Source organism: Monodelphis domestica, chromosome 4 (assembly GCF_027887165.1).
Source record: "Monodelphis domestica isolate mMonDom1 chromosome 4, mMonDom1.pri, whole genome shotgun sequence".
NCBI lineage: Eukaryota > Metazoa > Chordata > Mammalia > Didelphimorphia > Didelphidae > Monodelphis > Monodelphis domestica.
The window spans coordinates 184,391,504-184,409,326 of record NC_077230.1 but is presented as its reverse complement, the minus strand read 5'-3'; the positions used below and the strand labels follow the sequence as shown (position 1 = coordinate 184,409,326).

The following is a 17,823-nucleotide window of genomic DNA, read 5'->3' as shown; positions in this document are numbered from 1 at the left end:
CTCCTTGTTCAGTCCTTTAGGGTTTTAAGCTTTGGTTCTGCTACTGAAGTCTTCTATAAGCCACTTAGCTTATGTGGACCTCAGTTTTCTCATCTGTAAAATGAAGGGATGGCTCTGGTTGATCTCTGAAGTCTCTGTCAGATATGACAGTCTATAGGTATCAGCTACTCTGTTACCTATTAGATCAGGGAAAAATATTTTAGATGCATAATCATTAGACATAGCCCCTCCTCTCTATGATCTAAGCTTTTGGTAAACATTTTAAAAGATCTATAACAAATGAATAATCCTCTTTGTATCTAGATGCACATTTACTGGACAAACTCATTTATATATGGAAACAAATATCTGAAGGAAAGAGAATACTGTGAGAGCTGCTAATCAATAGAAAAAAACAAGAACATTACAGTGAATGGAGTCACTGGCCTCAGGTAAGTAGCAGTTATTCGGTCTTTTCTGGTCTTAAAATGCCTGGATAATTTGGATCTGGATGCAAATCCACTGGAAACTTCTTGTTTTTTTTCCAATGAAGCTAAAATTTTACCTTCAAATTAAATTTCTATTGGGTGCCAAGGGTGAGAATAATTTATTGAGGGTAGTTATTGAAATACTCAAAATTTTAGCAGTTTAGTCACAGTCAATATGTAACTCAGAGAGGATCAAATCTAAGCCATTTTGAACTGTTGTGAACCTTTCTGGTGTTGTGAATATTTTCCTGGTGTTTAATTTTTGGCCAAATGAAACAAAAACTCATATGCTGTAATCACAGACAGTATATTAAACAAGTCTTAATACTGAAATAAATAATGTTTGGTCAGGAAATCAATGCTACACCCTATGAAAGCTGTTGGAAAACCCTTGGCTTTCTGTGCTACTTGCAAGTAGTGTCAGATACTTTTCTAAGCCTTGACTCCTTTCTTTTCTCCTTTCTTCTTCCTGCCAAATCAAGACAGTTAAACTTTCTGAGTAGAAAAGAACAGAAGAAGCATAACTACTAACATACAAGCTCTTTGAATCCAAGGATTTAGACAAAACAAGTTGATAGTTTCCAACCTTGATTTTAAGGGGGAAGAGTTGTTGGGTTTTGTGGATTTGTTTTTTTTTTCCTTTTGTTTGTTTTTGTAATATAGAAAAGTGACAAGATATCAAAGAACCACGGTGAGCTAGGATGTCCCACAAGAAAGCAGCCTATAAATTAATACAGCTTTCAGAATACTCTAGGGGATTACCTTTTCCTGAATGAAAAGAATACAACATCAACATCAGTAATGGTGTTTTAAGTTGATCAAAAGACCCTAAAAAAAAAATAACAAAACCCAAACTTGCTTCCAGGATTAGAAATGAGATAATTATATATCTCTCAGGGTCCAAGTAGATCAAACCTTTCTCCTAAGAGGCCTCTGAGACTTGAAGGCAGCCTACATTTAGGGCCCATTTTATTTTATTTTTATTTTTTAAAAACCCTTTTCCTTCTGTTTTAGAATCAATACTGTGTATTGGTTCCAAGAGAGAAAAGTGATAAGAGCTAGGCAATGGAGGTTAAGTGACTTGTAGGGTCCATTTTAGAACACAGAGGTTGTGATAAACTTTTTTAAGATTCAAGAGGGGAAAAACTGAAAATGGAATCTTAGCAGGAAATTGAATATTGTGAGACGTTCAAATGTAATGCAAGATGAAACAAAAGTATGATACAAATATTGGTCCTGCTGGTATTAAAAGTAGTAAGATGTTGCAGATTCCAACCTCCAAAGGCTCCCTTCCCATTCTTAGCTATTATCTAGCTCAGCTGCTAAAACCTGCTGTTTTAAAGGCATAAGAGTCGAACCTCCAGCGACAGCACCTGGGTTATTTATCATTATGGATAACCCCGCTTACACTATATTTTATTATGCTGGCTTTAAAAGGAAGATAACACAAGTATGGTTAATTTGCTTCTCTTCTTTAGCTATCCAGTGTCACGACCCACGATGGCTTTGTCCCATGAGGTTTTGTTGTTTTTAAACCAAAAAAGAAACCCACAAGAAACTCTCCCTAAAAATTCCATTAATAACCTCTTTTCGCGTGTATAGGTTGCAGGGTCTGGAACTAAGAATGTTTTAATCTCTTCAGCAAAACAATGTCTCATAATGATGTACAGGACTATTGCTGCACTGATGAAGAATCATACATAATTCAGCACCTTTCACTTGGCACCACTGCGATATCCTCATTAGCAGCGGCTCACAGTGTCTGTCAGATGGTGTCCATGCGAATGCAGGCATTATATTGTCTCTGAGATGTGCAGCTGCTTCTATGACACTGCCAGTATATAAAAACATGACGCCAGTTTGTTTTATTTAGTGCTAAACCTTCCAGTTTGTAAAAACAAGGCTGACACAGAGCCTGACATGAGGCAGTGGAAATAATTAGCTCTCATTTTCTCAGCCTCCTATTTCCTTCTCCCTGCTGTGTTCCCTTTCCACTAAACCACCACATGTCAGTCGAAATGGGAGGCAATTAGTGGGCTCATTTCAGTCCCCACAACTGTGCTGAAAAGAAAGTATTTATGATGGCACAATGAACAGCTGAAAGATTAAATAACATTTGCCTTTTGAAAAGAAAATGACTTCTAGCTAAATGGGCAATTTTTGATTATTCTCAAACAAGCTTAGAGTAGTTGGTTTTTAAAATACAAGAAAGGAAAATGAGTCATTTTTAGGTGAAAGAATCAAATAAAACTTGACACAGTAATGCAAATAACTGATGTTTTATTGCAAAATATGTAAATGCGTTATACCCTTAACAATAGCCCGTGTCTAAGGTCAGGGCAGATTGGTGCCAACGAGACACCAGTACAGATAAGGTTGCTATATTGCTTTTTTTTTTTTTGGTTTGAGTTATGTATGAAAAGGGGACTTTAGAGATACTGTTAAAACAGAGTGAAACCAATCAAGTGAAATACACTTTCCTGGGATGCATTGCATACTTGACTAGATTAAATATTCTCGATATGGGCTGCTATGTTTGCTAAAGGGCCTTTGATTATATTTGAAATCCGAAGACACTAGGAATTTATTTTGGAACAACCGAGCACTTCTTTTAAAAAATCTTAATTTCTGGGAAATTAAAAAAATCCTACATTTTCCTTTTTTGTTAAGATTGATATAGAGACACACCCACTCTTGAGGTTTGCTAGTTCATGGTGAGTTATTAAAAGGTTGGGTTCAACTATACTTGGGTCCACCTATCCACTGATAGGTAGGTAGATCAACATACTGCATGTGCCTTGACATCACATACAATGCAGAGATTCACAGAATCCCACTGCCTTATAATGTCATACACTAACTTTCTTATAAAGGAACAATGACTCATTTTTGTCACTATTAAAGTTTCCTCTAGCTCTAGTTCCATTATATTAATAATCTAACTAAATTATACTATATCCCAGAGGCTAATTATGTCTAGGTTTATACTGGACTATTTTGGGAAGTAACTATTCTATTATGCACATCTATTAGAATCCTTTACTTTGTCGATAGGCAGAATATCCTAGGATGTTGGCCTGAGGTTCAGGAGAACTGAGTCTTGACAATCTAGAACACTGGTATAAATTTGAAGTGATGAAATTTTAGAGATATATGGCCAATCATATTAGAGTTCAAAAAATCAAATTCACAGATATGTAATGGAAGAAGGATTGGTTAGATAACAGTTTGTCTGCAAAATAATTTGGTAGGGGGTGGTGAGTGGGTAATCTTTGCAGTTCAATAATAAATAATATTATGATAGCAATTAAATATTCTAATAGGACTAGATGGCATTAAGAGAGAGACATAGAGTTCAGGACTAGGGAGGTGGTAGTATTGCTATATTCTGCTTTAGTCAGACCACAGCTGGGATGTTGTGATAGTTCCAGGTCTCAGATTTTAGGAAAGAAATAGATCCATTGAATATATATATATATATATAGTAGTCAAAGGGGAATGACAAAGATGGTGAAAGTCTTGAGACCATTTTTTGTGAATGATCTTGAAGTAAATTGATTTGTTTAGCATGGGAGGCAACTTAGTGTAGTAGGCTGAGCTGTGGACTTGGAGTCAGGAAGAAAAGAGTTAAAATTCTGCCTCAGACACATATTAGCTGTGTGATCCTAGGAAAGTTCACTTAATCTTAGTTTTCTTATCTATAAAGTAAAGACAGTAATCCCATCTCCCTCATAGGGTTGTTGAGGAGCTTAAAAGACTATAATATATACACCTATGTTTTTACATGTGCATGTGTGTATATAAATAGTATGCACACAAAAATTGCTCTGCAGATCTTAAAGTGATACATAAATTTTGGTTATTATTATCACATAATTATTAAAGAGAAGCAAAGACTTAGGAAGGACATGGTAGTTGTCTTCAAATATATGAAGGGAAATAAGATTAGATTTATCATTCTTGGTAATTGTAAAAAGGAATTGTTTATTCCTTTTTTATTTTAATGGGGGACCTGGAGGTCCTCTTACCATAGAGATGTGTAGGGATTAACCAGCCTACCATGACAGGAAGTAGAAACCATAGAGACAGGAAGCGAAGTAGAAAAAGGATATAAAAAGTGCCAATGTCAGTTGGTTGGTCTGTCAGTTCCTGACAGTTAAGGCTGGCAGTTTCAGAGAAGTTGGCTGCTGGATGTATGTTGGGTTTGTGGTTGGCATTTAGTGGCTGGAATATAAAGGCGGGCCTGAGCTTACTGAGAGGGCTTTTTGGCTTTAGCCTTGAGAGGACTTTTTCGCTTTAGCCTTTAGAGGGCTTTTTGGCTTTTGGTTTAGGCTGTTAGATTTTTTTCTTTCTTGAACTTTTTGGAAGATGGCTGGTCTTTGTTGACAGACCTAATTGGGGTTGGATTAAACACTGATTGTGTTGGTTTTGATTGGGCTGGATTGGGTTGGAACTTCATGGGATGGTTGTTATTAGCAGTAGTTATAGGCAATTAGAGGTAAATATAGACAGTTTTAGGTAGTAATTATAGGTAGTATAGGTAGTATAGATATTAGGAAATTTTCTTTCTCTACCTCTTTCCTATATTTTTCTCCTTTACTATATTCATTTTACTATATTCTTTTACTATGTCTATTTTAATTAAACTAAATTGTTAATTGTTAAAAGCTGCTAAAAGTTTTCTTTTCTCTGGCTTAAAGGGATTATATTAATTTACATCTCTACTATATTCTCATTAAAACTTAAATTATTAAAAGCTGCTCTCTAATTTTGTCAAACCCCTATTTTAACCCTCACAGTATCATAGGAAAGAACTAGGTACTAAGAAAAGTGGGAATAACAGTGTGGCAGATTTAAGTTCAATGTCAGGAAAAAAAAACCCAAAATAAAATTATTGAACAATTTTTGATCAGTCATTTTTAGGTCATGTCTGACTCTTTGTGACCCCACATGGGGCTTTCTTGGAAAAGATACTAGAGAAGTTTGCCATTCCTTCTCTAGCTCATTTTATAGACGAGGAAACTGAGGCAAACAGGGATAAGTAACTTGCCAAGGGTTACACAGATAATAAGTGTTTGAGATTGGATTTGAATTCAGTATGATGAGTCTTCCTGACTTGAGGGCCAGCACTCTTATTCACTCCACCACAGAGTTGCCCATTTCGAACAATTAGTTATACAGAGTAGAAAGGGCTGCCTTGGGACACAGTCAGCTTCATTAAAGGTCTTCAGGCAAAGGTTGGATCACCTTTTATCATAACTATTATAGAAGAGATTTTCATTTTTCCACTCAAGTAAGAATTGGACTAAACAGTCTCTGAGATATTTCCTTCCCCTACAACTCTGAGCTTCTGTGAATTCTGTTAGGGATAAACGTAATACAAATATTACTTATATTTCAATGCTTCAAGAGATTTGTAATTTTAATTACATGAAGGGACTGTCTTTCTCCATTGATGCAGATAGAGAGTTTCCCAAGTTACTGCTGACAACCTCCTGATGTTCTAACTTACTTAGATTTAGGTACTTGGATGATCACACATTGGGAAACCTGGCCTGAAGTCTTTTCAATTTGATGGGACATTTCCCTGGAATGGGCTGAAACAATCTAGGATTATATCCAAACCATACACTGAAGCATCAGAGTAGGAATTTGGTGAAGAACAAACTAGAATGCAAGCATGATTGTAGCTAGTAATGAGTAGAAATGCCCTTGGAATTTAACTGAACCTTTTTTTTTGGTCCTGTATTTCTAAGTCATCTCAGACAGAATTCAAACTTTTGATAGAATCGAACCAGTGTTGTAAAACAGGCTATTTTTGAGTCTCATTATGAGAGATAACTCTCCAACTTTAACAAGCCAAAACAAAAAAGAGGTGTGATATCACATCTATACATGTCTAAATTTTTTTTAAAGTAAAGAGAACAAACTCTATAGGCTACAAAATCTTCTAAACTAGGCTTTTTCTTTGTTGGCCAATTAAAACATGTAATTGTCATGGGATACCTATCCTTGAAAGGTATGTATGATATTTCCAAAACAGCGAGTACTTAATAGTGAGCAAAGGTAACTAGGTGGTGCAGTGGATAGAGTGCTGGCCCTTGAGCCAGGAAGACTCATCTTAATGAATTCAAATCTGGCCTCAGACACTTATTAGCTATGTAACCCTTGGCAAGTCATTTAATCCCTATTTGCCTCAGTTTCCTCATTTGTACAATGAACTGGAGGAGATGCCACACTCAGTATCTTTGTCCAGAAAACCCCAAAAGGGATCACAAAGAACCAGACGTGACTCAACAACAACAACAAAAAATAGTAAGCAATTTCCATTATGCTAAATTATCAATGTAAAGGCTTTGTATTTTTTAAAAAAATAGTTCCTTTGAGCAGTCTTAAAATTTTGGAACAGTGTTCAGTGATTTTCTTTTTTTTAACTTCTATATAAAATCCTTTTCTCCTTGTTATTTTATTTTGTGAACACTTATTCTATGAATTATTTTATTCATGTGAATTTACCCTTTTATAAAAATTATACTACAGAAAAATGACCTCCTTGAGATTCTGGGAAATTTATAGGTATTTTAATATTTCGAGAAAAGGAGTAGATCTTCAATTAAATTGATTAAGCTCAACATTTTGTAAGCAACATAATAGAGGGCCTAAAGAAGTACTGTATGAATAAGTAATACTTGAAAAAAGCAGTATTTTTAACTCATAGGTTGAAAACATGATGAATGGGACCACTCCATTATTCAGAATGCCCAGAGTTTAGCCATTGTGCTTGAAGTATGTAGACAGAAAGTGGGGAATGAAAAAGAAATAGAGAAAGTTAATGGGCATTAATTCTTTTCACTTCTTTGGGTTTTAGTTCTGTTTGTTCCTAACTGAGTGGGAGCAGAATCCTTTCAGGCTTAACTATGATCCTATGGTTCTTCCAAATACCTTCTCCTCTAAAGACTTGAAGTGTTGGTTAGTTTGTGGAGAAGCAGATCAGACCTAAGGACCATTGTTGATCATGGCTTAAGGAGGTGTAAGAAAAATGGGATGTAAATTTAAATTTTCTTTTTTCTTCCACTTCAATCTATAGTCTAGTAAGTTGGAACACTAGGATTAATTGAATTTTATAAGTGAGTAAAGTAGCTGCTATCAATTTTCCTTTACTCTAAATGGCTTCAGGGATCATGGGATGGAGAAGAAAATGTGAGAGAAGGTATATCTAAGAGCTCAACACTTCAGAAATTTCTTCTTGAATCTTCTTTGTGAAAGAAATGTCCTGGAAAGGTCCTGGTGAAAACTGGCTAGGTGATTTGACAGTGTATTCTTTGGCAATTTGAGGATGAATATTCCTTACTGTTGAGATTTCAAGAGTTATAATAAACTCCATTCAGTTAAATGATAACCATAGAGTGCCAGAAATGTAATCTCTTACTCTGAATGGAAAGATGTCTTTCCTCTGGCACCAAAGCAAAAGTCTCAGAGCAGACTTCATGTGAAGCCAAAAAAAAAAAAAGGATTTAGAGCACTTTGAGCAACAAAATGCATTTTATGCAAAGGATGAAAAGATGAATCTTACTTTCCTGTTATATACCTGGTCATGGTAAATGAAACCAACCCAAACAAAAAACATACTTGCTACCCTGGGGGGGATAGAATACAAAAGAACATGTCAAGGGCCTTTAAAATACTCCAATTATCATCCTACTTTTAGAGGAGGAGGATACTTTGGGAAATAAACTTATTAAGAGAACTGGCTTATGATAATTCTAGTTGAGAAAAAAACTAAGGAATTCTGGTTCTATCTTAGAGAATTTTTATGCCATACAACTGTTACCACACAGCATGATGTGTAAGATAGTAAAATGCCTCCTTTCTAATGACATTATAGCTTAAGTGAATGGGAAAAGCTCATTGATTTTCTATTTATTTCTCACCACTGAGAAATTTTAGCTTATGGGTGAATTCTACCCTGATGTTGATGTAGGACTTGAAACTAGGCAGCTCTTGGTAGCCTACTGGAGTGCAACAGTCAAGGGCCCTAGTATTTTTCCTCCTCAGTTGCAAGCTGTCACAGTAATACTTCTCCATTTTTACACTGAACACAGAACTTTTAGAACTTAGGAAGTTCTAAAAGTTCTGTCAAGATATTCTGCCAAATCTATTTTGTCTCCCTGTGCTGCCATTCATTTCTAAAATGAAATGAATAATAAGAAAGTAGTTGAAACCCTTGGAGGGAAGGAGTTTCATTTTCTCAGTTTTCTTCTTCTTCCTCTCTCCTCTTCATTTCAACATGAATTTTTTCTATTTTTTCCCTTCTCTTTAAATAAATCTCTTAACAGCTTATTAGCTACTCTCAAAGCCTTTTATCATGTTCTCTTTCCAATTACATTTGTGTACCCTACTAGACTGTAAGCTCCACAAAGACAGATATTGTGTTTTTCATGCTTTTGTATTCAACAAATGTTCTGCTCTTCTTTCTATTCCAATGCCTTAACAATGGGTTATTCAAAGTTTTGGCCAGAAGATTGCAGGTCCAACTGATCTAGGATGGTTTCTCATATGTATCTATAACCAGATTCCATATCTGTTATCCAAGAACAAGGACAATCAGGTTTGGGAAGGCTCTTCATTGGACAATTGGCTGCAGGCACTATCTCACTCTGGACCAAAAGTCATTGAGCCTTTGCTGGAAGAAATCTAGGAGAGAAATCACTACCTCTTCAGGTAGCCATTCTACTTGGGAATACCTCTAATTATTAGGATTTAAAAAAAAACAACCTAATACTGACATAAATTTGCCTTATTGCAACTTCTATCCATTGTTCTCAGTTTTGTCTTCAGGGGCCAAACAGAACAAATCTAACCTCTCTTACATGTGATAACTCATTAAATACTTGAAGACAGCTATCAATTCCCCATTAAAAAGGATCCCATCTTATCTGCACTTGTTTAAAAGCCACTCTTCTTTATCCCCCAAATAAACAAAAATTCTTTTCTTTTTCTTATCTTTCAGCTTTATTTTAGTACTATATAATTCTTATATTCAGCTATGTTTACAACATCAAAGTTATCTTTGATTCCTCTTTTATTCTATGTATTCAGTTCCCAACTCCTTCCCTTCTCCATCCCATGATCCCTGAAGCCATTTAGAGTAAAGGAAAATTGATAGCAGCTACTTTACTCACTTATAAAATTCAATTAATCCTAGTGTTCCAACTTACTAGACTATAGATTGAAGTGGAAGAAAAAAGAAAATTTAACTCCATAAGAGTTTTCAAAAATGTCCATTCCTACATGCTGACTCATAACATTATTACTGCTCTATAAACAACTGCAATAGTCTTCTAACAGGTCTCCCTTCCTCTGGTTTCTTCTCTGTCCATTCTTGGCAAAAAAAAAAATACTGGAGTGATTTGATATGTCCTTTTCCAGATTATTGTACAAATGGGGAAACTGAGGCAATCAGGGATAAATGTCTTGCCAAGGGTCACACAGCCAATAAGTGTCTGAGGCCAGATTTGAATTCAGTAAGATGAGTCTTCATGTAGTAATTTTCCATCACCCACATAATAAATATCCTACTCCTTAACCTGGCATTCAATCTTCTATCCGGCTCTTCTCAATATCATAGTATTTCCCCTGGGTTAAGACTCCTTACATCCCCTGCCTTTACTTTTCCCTATACAAGGAATGCTTCTATTCCCCCACTTCCTCCCTTCATTGACCTCCTGCCTACTCCATAAATTCAAGGGAAGTGGCATATCCTCAGAGAAACCTTCCTTGTTTCTATCAAAAGGAAATTATTTCTTCCTTCTCTGGACATCCGACTTCCTTGCTCTTGATGTACCTGTCATGTTCTAATTGGTATTACATTTATCTGTGTGGCTGTTCTGTTTCCTTCTCCTGCATGGCAAGTTCCCTGAGGTCAGAGTTATGTCTTATTCATTTGGCATGTACCACCAGACATAGTGTCCCATGCTGCACATACTAGATATTGATATCTTAAAAGAAATTATACTGTTGAATGGATATTTCTCAGAATTGAACACAGGAATTGGAACCTAGGAAATGTAAAAAATATCTGTTGAATAGTTGAGCACGTGAAGCTTCCTAAATTTATAATTAGAAGAAACTTTAGGATCATCTAGTCTAAGTCCTTTATTTGAACAAATTAGGAAACTGATACCTAGAGAGGCCAAGTGATTTTCTTATACACTTTAATTACTTGAGGAAGGAAACAGAAGCAAAATTTCTCAATTATTAAAAGGGTTTATTCATGCTAGAGGAAGGTTGGGGCATAATATTCAAAGCTAAGAGGAAATAAGGCATTAAAATATAATTAATGTGCTATATTTCCCCCTTTAGTCATCATTACGCTACTATTTTTTCTGAGCATTTCCCTTTATTTAGCATACTATACTATTTTTAATTGAATTACTACCATATTACTTTTAAGTATTACTACAAAAAACTACCACTTTAAATAATTAAATTATTACCATAATACATTTTAATTTTACTGTTTACTTTTCTAAAGGAAAGATAATATGACCAAGAAAATATCACTAATCATCAACTCTTGGGAAAGAACCTCCTCTGTTGCTCTCCATTTCTAACAGCAATCATACTAAATGATTACCTAGCAGGTTTAAAATCTATATCTTTTATATCCCTTATTCAACACAATTAGGCCTTGAGGACATGATTTAATGTGAGCATTTTGAGGACCAAATTTTGGTCATTTTTGTTGTTTCCCTGGCACCCATTATAATGCTTATATATCCTAGATTTTTAATAAATGTTTGAGGAATTCCTTAGATATCAGTTTATGCAGCTAAGTGGGTGCCTATTGGTTTGGGGATGGCTAAGCATGAAACAGATTATCTCTTTGCTTTAAGCACAATGAATATGAAGAGTTCAGAGAAATCTGGGAAGAACTATACAAACTGATGCAATATGAGGTAAGCAGAACCAGAAGGAAAATTTACATGATTACGATAATGTAAAATTAAATAAGACTTCAGAAATCTGATTAATGCAGAAATCAGTTTTAACTTAAGAGGATGGATGGTGAAGCATGTCTCCTGTTGCAAGCTTGCAGACAATAGTATAGAAAGAGATAAACATTGTCAGACAAGGCCAATGTATTGATTTATATTGCTTAATTATATTTCTATCACATACAAAAGTGCTATTAGGATTAAGGAAGTGATAAAGAAGTGACAACAAAGGAGAAACAATAATAATTTTTAAAACTAAATTGTTAATTCCACATATTGAACAAGGGTTGTTTCTTTTGAACTTTAGAACATTCTTTCCAAAATTTGAGGGCCAAGATAAACAGGGTTTGGTAGGAAAAAACAAGCAAGATCAAAACATGTTTCCACGTTAACTGTTCAGGCAGTTAAACTTTAAGCCAAGTAGTTATAACACAAGTAGTTTCCTTAGACAACATCTTACATAGTAGTTATCTTATGGTCAGCAGTGAGTAGGCTAATTGAGTCTGGAATAAGGGAGACTTAAGTTCAACTATAGCCTTAAACGGTAGTTGTGGACCTTGGATGTGCCATTTTCAGACATTAATAGGCCTTATCTCACAAGGCTGTTGTGAGGCTTAAATGGGATAGGATTTGAGGAGCACTTAAGTGCCTGGCACATAGTAGGTACTTAAGAAATACCTGCTCTCTTTTCTTAAAGTGTTTTTGTTGATGTTGAATTTTATTATATTAGAAATGAAAACACCTTAGTAATTTATGAAATAATTTTGACCTTACAGACTCCTGAAAAGGTCACTCTAAGGGGTGCCTCAACCTCAATTGGAGAATTGCTGATCAAAACCTATCTTCGGTTAAAACATCCACGAAAATATTCACTCACATGAAAGCAAGGAAATAATTTGGTGGAAAATGTACTTTATTAAGAATCAGTAGAGGAGGAAGCTAGGTGGCTCAGTGGACTGAGAGGTAGGCCTAGAGACAGGAAGCCCTGGGTTCAAATCTGACCTCAACACTTCCCAGTTGTATGACCCCTCAGGGCAATTCATTTGACCTATGCTTAGCTCTTACTGCTCTTCTACCTTAGAATCAATATTGATTCTAAGATAGAAAGTAAAGTTTTTAAAAAAAAAGAATCAGTAGACAAGTGTCTTAAAAAGAAGAATCAGGAGACAAAAAATTATTTTATTATCTCAATAGATTCAGAAAAAGGCTTCAATAAAATCATAATCATTTATATTAAAAACTGCAAAGTGGGAAATTTAAGAAGAAATATTCTAAAAAGTATATTTAAAACCAAAAGCAAGCATTATATGCAATGGGGATATACTAGAGTCTTTTCCAATAAATATGGGAATAAAGCAAGGATGCTCCCTATCTCCACTATTATTTAATATAATTCAGGAAAAGCTAGCAAAAACAATAGAAAAAGAGAAAGAAATAAAAGGCACAAGGATAGTTAAGGAGATGAAGCTATCTCTATTTGTTGATGGCATACTAATTATCTGAAAAATCCTAGGGAATCAGCAAAGATGTCAGTCAAGACAATTAAGAGCTTCATTAAAGTTTCAGGTTACAAAATAAACCCTCAAGAATCAATTGCATTTTATATGATAATAACAAAGTTCAGTATGTAATCATAAAAAGGGAAATCTTATTTCAAATAACTACAAAATTCATAAATTATTTGGGGATCAAGTAGAAGCAAAGTAGATGTCCATAAGTGGGGAATGGGTTAAAAAAGTTATTTTTCCTACAGTCTATTAGCTATCTGTCAAATCACAGAATTGCAGAGTTGTAAAGGTGATGTAGTCCAGGATATATCTGAAGCAAGAATCCCTTTGCACTACTCTGACAAGTGGTCATAAACAAATTATGATACATGAAAATAATGGAATGTTATTGTGCACCAAGAAATGATATATGTGATGAATATGGAGAAGCATGGCAAAATCTATATGAACTGATACAGAGTAAAGTAAGCAGAGCCAAGAAAACTATATATACAATAACTATAACAATGCAAACACATCCACACACAAAGAAATCAAAAGTGAAAGTTGCAGAATTATAAAGAACAAACATAGGCAATATATAAATATACATATATATATATATATATATATATATAATTTGTGTTGTAAGAAACAATGAATAGGTTAATTCTGGAAACAGATGGAAAGACCTGAATGAAATCATGAAGAGTAAAATGAATCAAACCAAGAGAACATCATATATTCAACAGCAGATTGTTTGACTTGTGCATCTACCTCCAGAGAAAGAATTAATAAATAGAAAAGTTAGACATAGTTTTATATATACATATATCTCTTTGTCAAATGATGCCATCTTTAATGGGGAAAGGGAGAGAGGAAGAGAGTTAACTTGTTTTAGAGTAAAAACAAACTAGTTAATTATTTAAAAACAAACTCACTAAAGATTTTATATACATAAAAAAGAATTATTATTGAAAAAAGATATATGAGAAGATATCCTCAACCCAACCCATTGTGGAAGTAGAAGTTCCACAGGTGTTGCACATTGAACACATTTTCAGATTTTTATTGATCAATTGTTCTGATTTTTTTCTTTTTAATTTTCTGTCTTAAAAAATACTATTTGTTACTTGGGATGACTCTCTGGGATGGGGAAAGAGAGAGCCACTATAGAAGACTATAATGTTTTTAAAAAAATAAGATATTAATAAGAACTTGCTTTAAAAAAAGAAAAAGTAAACCTGATATCTAATCTTATTCAATGGAACCCTTTATTTACTAGAAGTAAGTCACTCAGATTCTCTAGGTATGAATTACCTTATCAATGATGATCATACCAATTCTTATACAGGGTGTTCCCAAAGTCCTGATGTAGTTTTAATCTTTAAAGCTTAAACCAACCTGCCATGAAGATTAAATGAGACTTTGTTGATGAAGGACCTTGGATCTGCTAAGAAAAATTGCCTTAGAACCTAGATTGTTTTCACTAGAGTCAATTCATAGAATTTGAAAGTTGTAATGGTGATGTAGTCCAGGATATATCTGAAGTGGAAATCTCCACTGCACTATCCCTGATAAGTAATCATAAAATTTCTACATTGAGACCTCTAATAATATAGAATTTATTATGCCCTACACTAACCAGCTGCTCCTTTTTTCTCTCTGAAGTATGTCTATAGTCTACCATCTCCTCTGCAGTCATATAGCTAAACCTTAATTAGGATCAGATTCATGCCTTGGAAAAATCACCTTGGCAGATGACTACAGAACAGATTGGATTAGGGAAAGACTTGAGATAGAGTGACCCACTGGGGAAAGTTTTAACAACAATCCAGGTGAGAGTTGATAAGGGCCTTAAATAGGGCTTTGTCTTTGTTAGCAGGAAAAAGGGGATTTCCAAGAAAGATGGAAGGACAGAAAAGATAAGATTAGGCAACATGAGAGTGGGGAGGAGTTAAAGTTAAAGTGCTTTGTTTCCCCATCCATATTTTAAGCACCTGGAGGGAGAAGATCTTATCTTTTATTTCTAACTACTCCTAAGGACCAGTTTTCCCTCATGGCATAATAAAATTCTCTGCACAAAACAACTCTCTACAAAAGTTTGTTAACTAATCAATGGAAAGGAACATCCCAGTGGACAATATTAGCATAGCAGAAGGTTTTTCTCATGAACATAATATCTGAGTTCCAGATGTAAGAAGGCAAAAAGTAGGATAGCTTGATTAACTGGGAGTCATTTTTTTCATTCACAATGATAATTTAGTATCTAAGACTTTCCAGTCATATGAGTAACATGTTGGAAAACTCGACATTTTCTCTGACACTCACAACTTCTCAAACCTCTTTAAAACAAATTAGGCACCAAAGATAAATCAATGTCTGCTCTTTCTATAGTCTAGAATACTAGAATCCAAAAGAAGATAAAAGAAAAAACCTATCCCCAAACCATGAACTAATATTCAAGGTTCCCAAGCTTACTTAACTTTTCTTTGCCATCTCCCACTCATCTGATAGTAAGGTTGTCCTAACAGACCCAAGGACCTGACAGACTTACAACAAAATCTACCTCTACCCCCCAGTCTGTTCTTCTTCTTTCCAGTTCCATGTATACTTAGCTTGTTCTACTATAGTCATTTAGTAGCAAAAGCCTGTTGGGAACCACAACTCCATAGCATCAGTGCTGCAAAGCTCTGAACTGTCAGTATTAGAGAAAAATCAAAACAAAACAAAACACTGTAAAGCTCTGAACTTCTTGTTCTGGGCAAGAAAACTGAGGAACAGACAGATTGGGAGGACAAATCCCTAGGATAAGATGCCCTGTGTGTGTGTGTGTGTGTGTGTGTGTGTGTGTGTGTGTGTGTGTGTGTGTGTGTGTGTCTGGGGTGGGGAGGTCTATGTAGCACTCTTTGAAAGAGCACAACATCTCAGAGGGGCCAATTCTGACAAACCATGTCACTTGGGGCAGAGGCAGAGGCTGGTAAATTATGAATTTCCTAGCACAGAAGGAGAAGACTAAGACGCTTTGAGATCTAGTCCCCAACAAAACCACCTTCTAAGGGGATAAAGTCAGAGAATAAATAGGGAAAATTAGGTGGAGGAAAAAAAGGCTGAAATTATCAAGGCTTTTAAGGAAAAGAAAACTCAGAGACTTTGAACAAAAAAATGGATAGATAAATCAACAGGAAAGATGTTGACAAAAGAAAAAATGTGCCTCCAGATCTAGTAAGTGAATTCATACATCTGTGAAAAATACTATAAAACAAAGAAAATGACCCAACAATTGATAAGGCTGAAGTCTCTGTGGAATGTGAGAACATGAAACCATAGCACATTGTTCCTGAAGGGTTCAAAAGAAAAATAAGAATTATGAGATCAGAAATTATGGACTACACAGCAAAAATAATGGGCAGAGCTGAAAAACTGGAATCTATGATGGCAAATCTCACCACAGAAACAAAAGAGAGAACAATAGAGAGGGAATGTAAATATAGATATTTAGTGTCTAAAATTTCCTCCTTTTAACTCTTTATTTTACACTGTTATTTATAACTGGAAGAGCTAACTCAATTTAATTGGCTGATAAATCAAAAAATTTTTGCTCCCTGAAGCTGCTATCCTTCCTATCAGTGATCAATAGTGTTATTAGCTATGAGGGAATGGAGAGATCCCTGAGGAACTCCTTTTGCCTTTTCTTTTCAATTTCCCTTCACTGTCAAAGCTGTCTGAGATATCAAGCTAGGGCATTGATTCTCAAACTTCTTGATCTCAGTATCTCTTTACAAATCTCATAAAAATGCTGAGGACCCTCCTACAGGAGCCTTTTTAAAAAAAATGTGGGTTATATCTATTGATATTCATCACATTAGAAATTAAAATGATTTAGTATTTTTATTATGAAAATAGTTTTCATTTTGTGGACTCCCTGAAAGGGAGCTAAGGACCCCAATGAAGAAAGGAAATCAGCATTGATTAAGCACCTACTATGTATCAGACATGGTGTTAAACACTCTACAAATACTATCTCATGTAATTCTCATAACAACCCTGAGAAGGAGATCCTGTTATATTCCCATTTTATAGTTGATGAAACTGAGGAAAAAGGAGGTTAAATGACTTGGTTAGGATCACAAGGCTAGTGTTTGAGGTTGGATTTGAAAGTCTTCCAGACTCCAGGCTCTCCAGGCTCACCACTCTACCCCACTGTGCCATCTAGATGACTCTGAGAATCTGTTGGACTAGGGCATTGGAAATAGAGGAAGAGTTTTTGGAATAGAAGCTCTAACTTCCACGTAGCAAAGAGAAGAAGGAAAACAATGGACACAGTGAGTAGTACAATAGCATAAACCAAAATAATACCAAAAGGAGGTTGAACTCAGATTAATTAAAATGATCCCCTCCCTCTTGGTAAAGAAGTGGGAAATGCAGGCTGTAGGGTACTGGATGCAACCAGATACAGTAATTTCTTTTGTTTAACTGCTTTTCTTTGTTGTGAAGAATAACTCATTGAAACAGAGAAGGGAAGAATACTAGGAAATAACTGGATTGCAAAATATAAAGATATTCATAAAGCTCAAAAATTAAAAAAAAAAAGAAATTAGTTTACCTGTGGGCCAGTCCCTGGCTTCAAGTGAAAACCAAAAACAAGTTCAAGGTTCACAACTTTTTCTTCATTTTCTTCTAGTTCACCCCCTGAATCCTAAAACAAAGGGGCAGAGAACCACATCATCTGGAGTTATTGTTCTGTACTTTTATACCTCGACGAAAGTCAACCTAGGACAAATTTAGCAAAGATTTGCTTGCCTGGGTGCTATCAGGCTTTTAATGTTACTAGAATTCTCTGAGAATTTGGTTACATAATGCAAAGGAAGA

The 17,823-nt window shown here is 35.1% G+C and overlaps 1 protein-coding gene across 3 annotated transcripts in view; it reads right to left on the bottom strand.

Annotated features, from left to right (window-relative positions):
• MAP3K20 (mitogen-activated protein kinase kinase kinase 20) overlaps nt 1-17,823 on the bottom strand; it is a 219,745-nt gene that overhangs the window by 21,397 nt on the left and 180,525 nt on the right. For all 3 annotated transcript variants that reach the window (XM_007494388.3, XM_056794010.1, XM_001368122.4), the window contains exon 16: nt 17,558-17,650. In XM_007494388.3, coding sequence (XP_007494450.1) covers nt 17,558-17,650 — 93 coding nt within the window. The remainder of the gene's footprint in view (nt 1-17,557; nt 17,651-17,823) is intronic.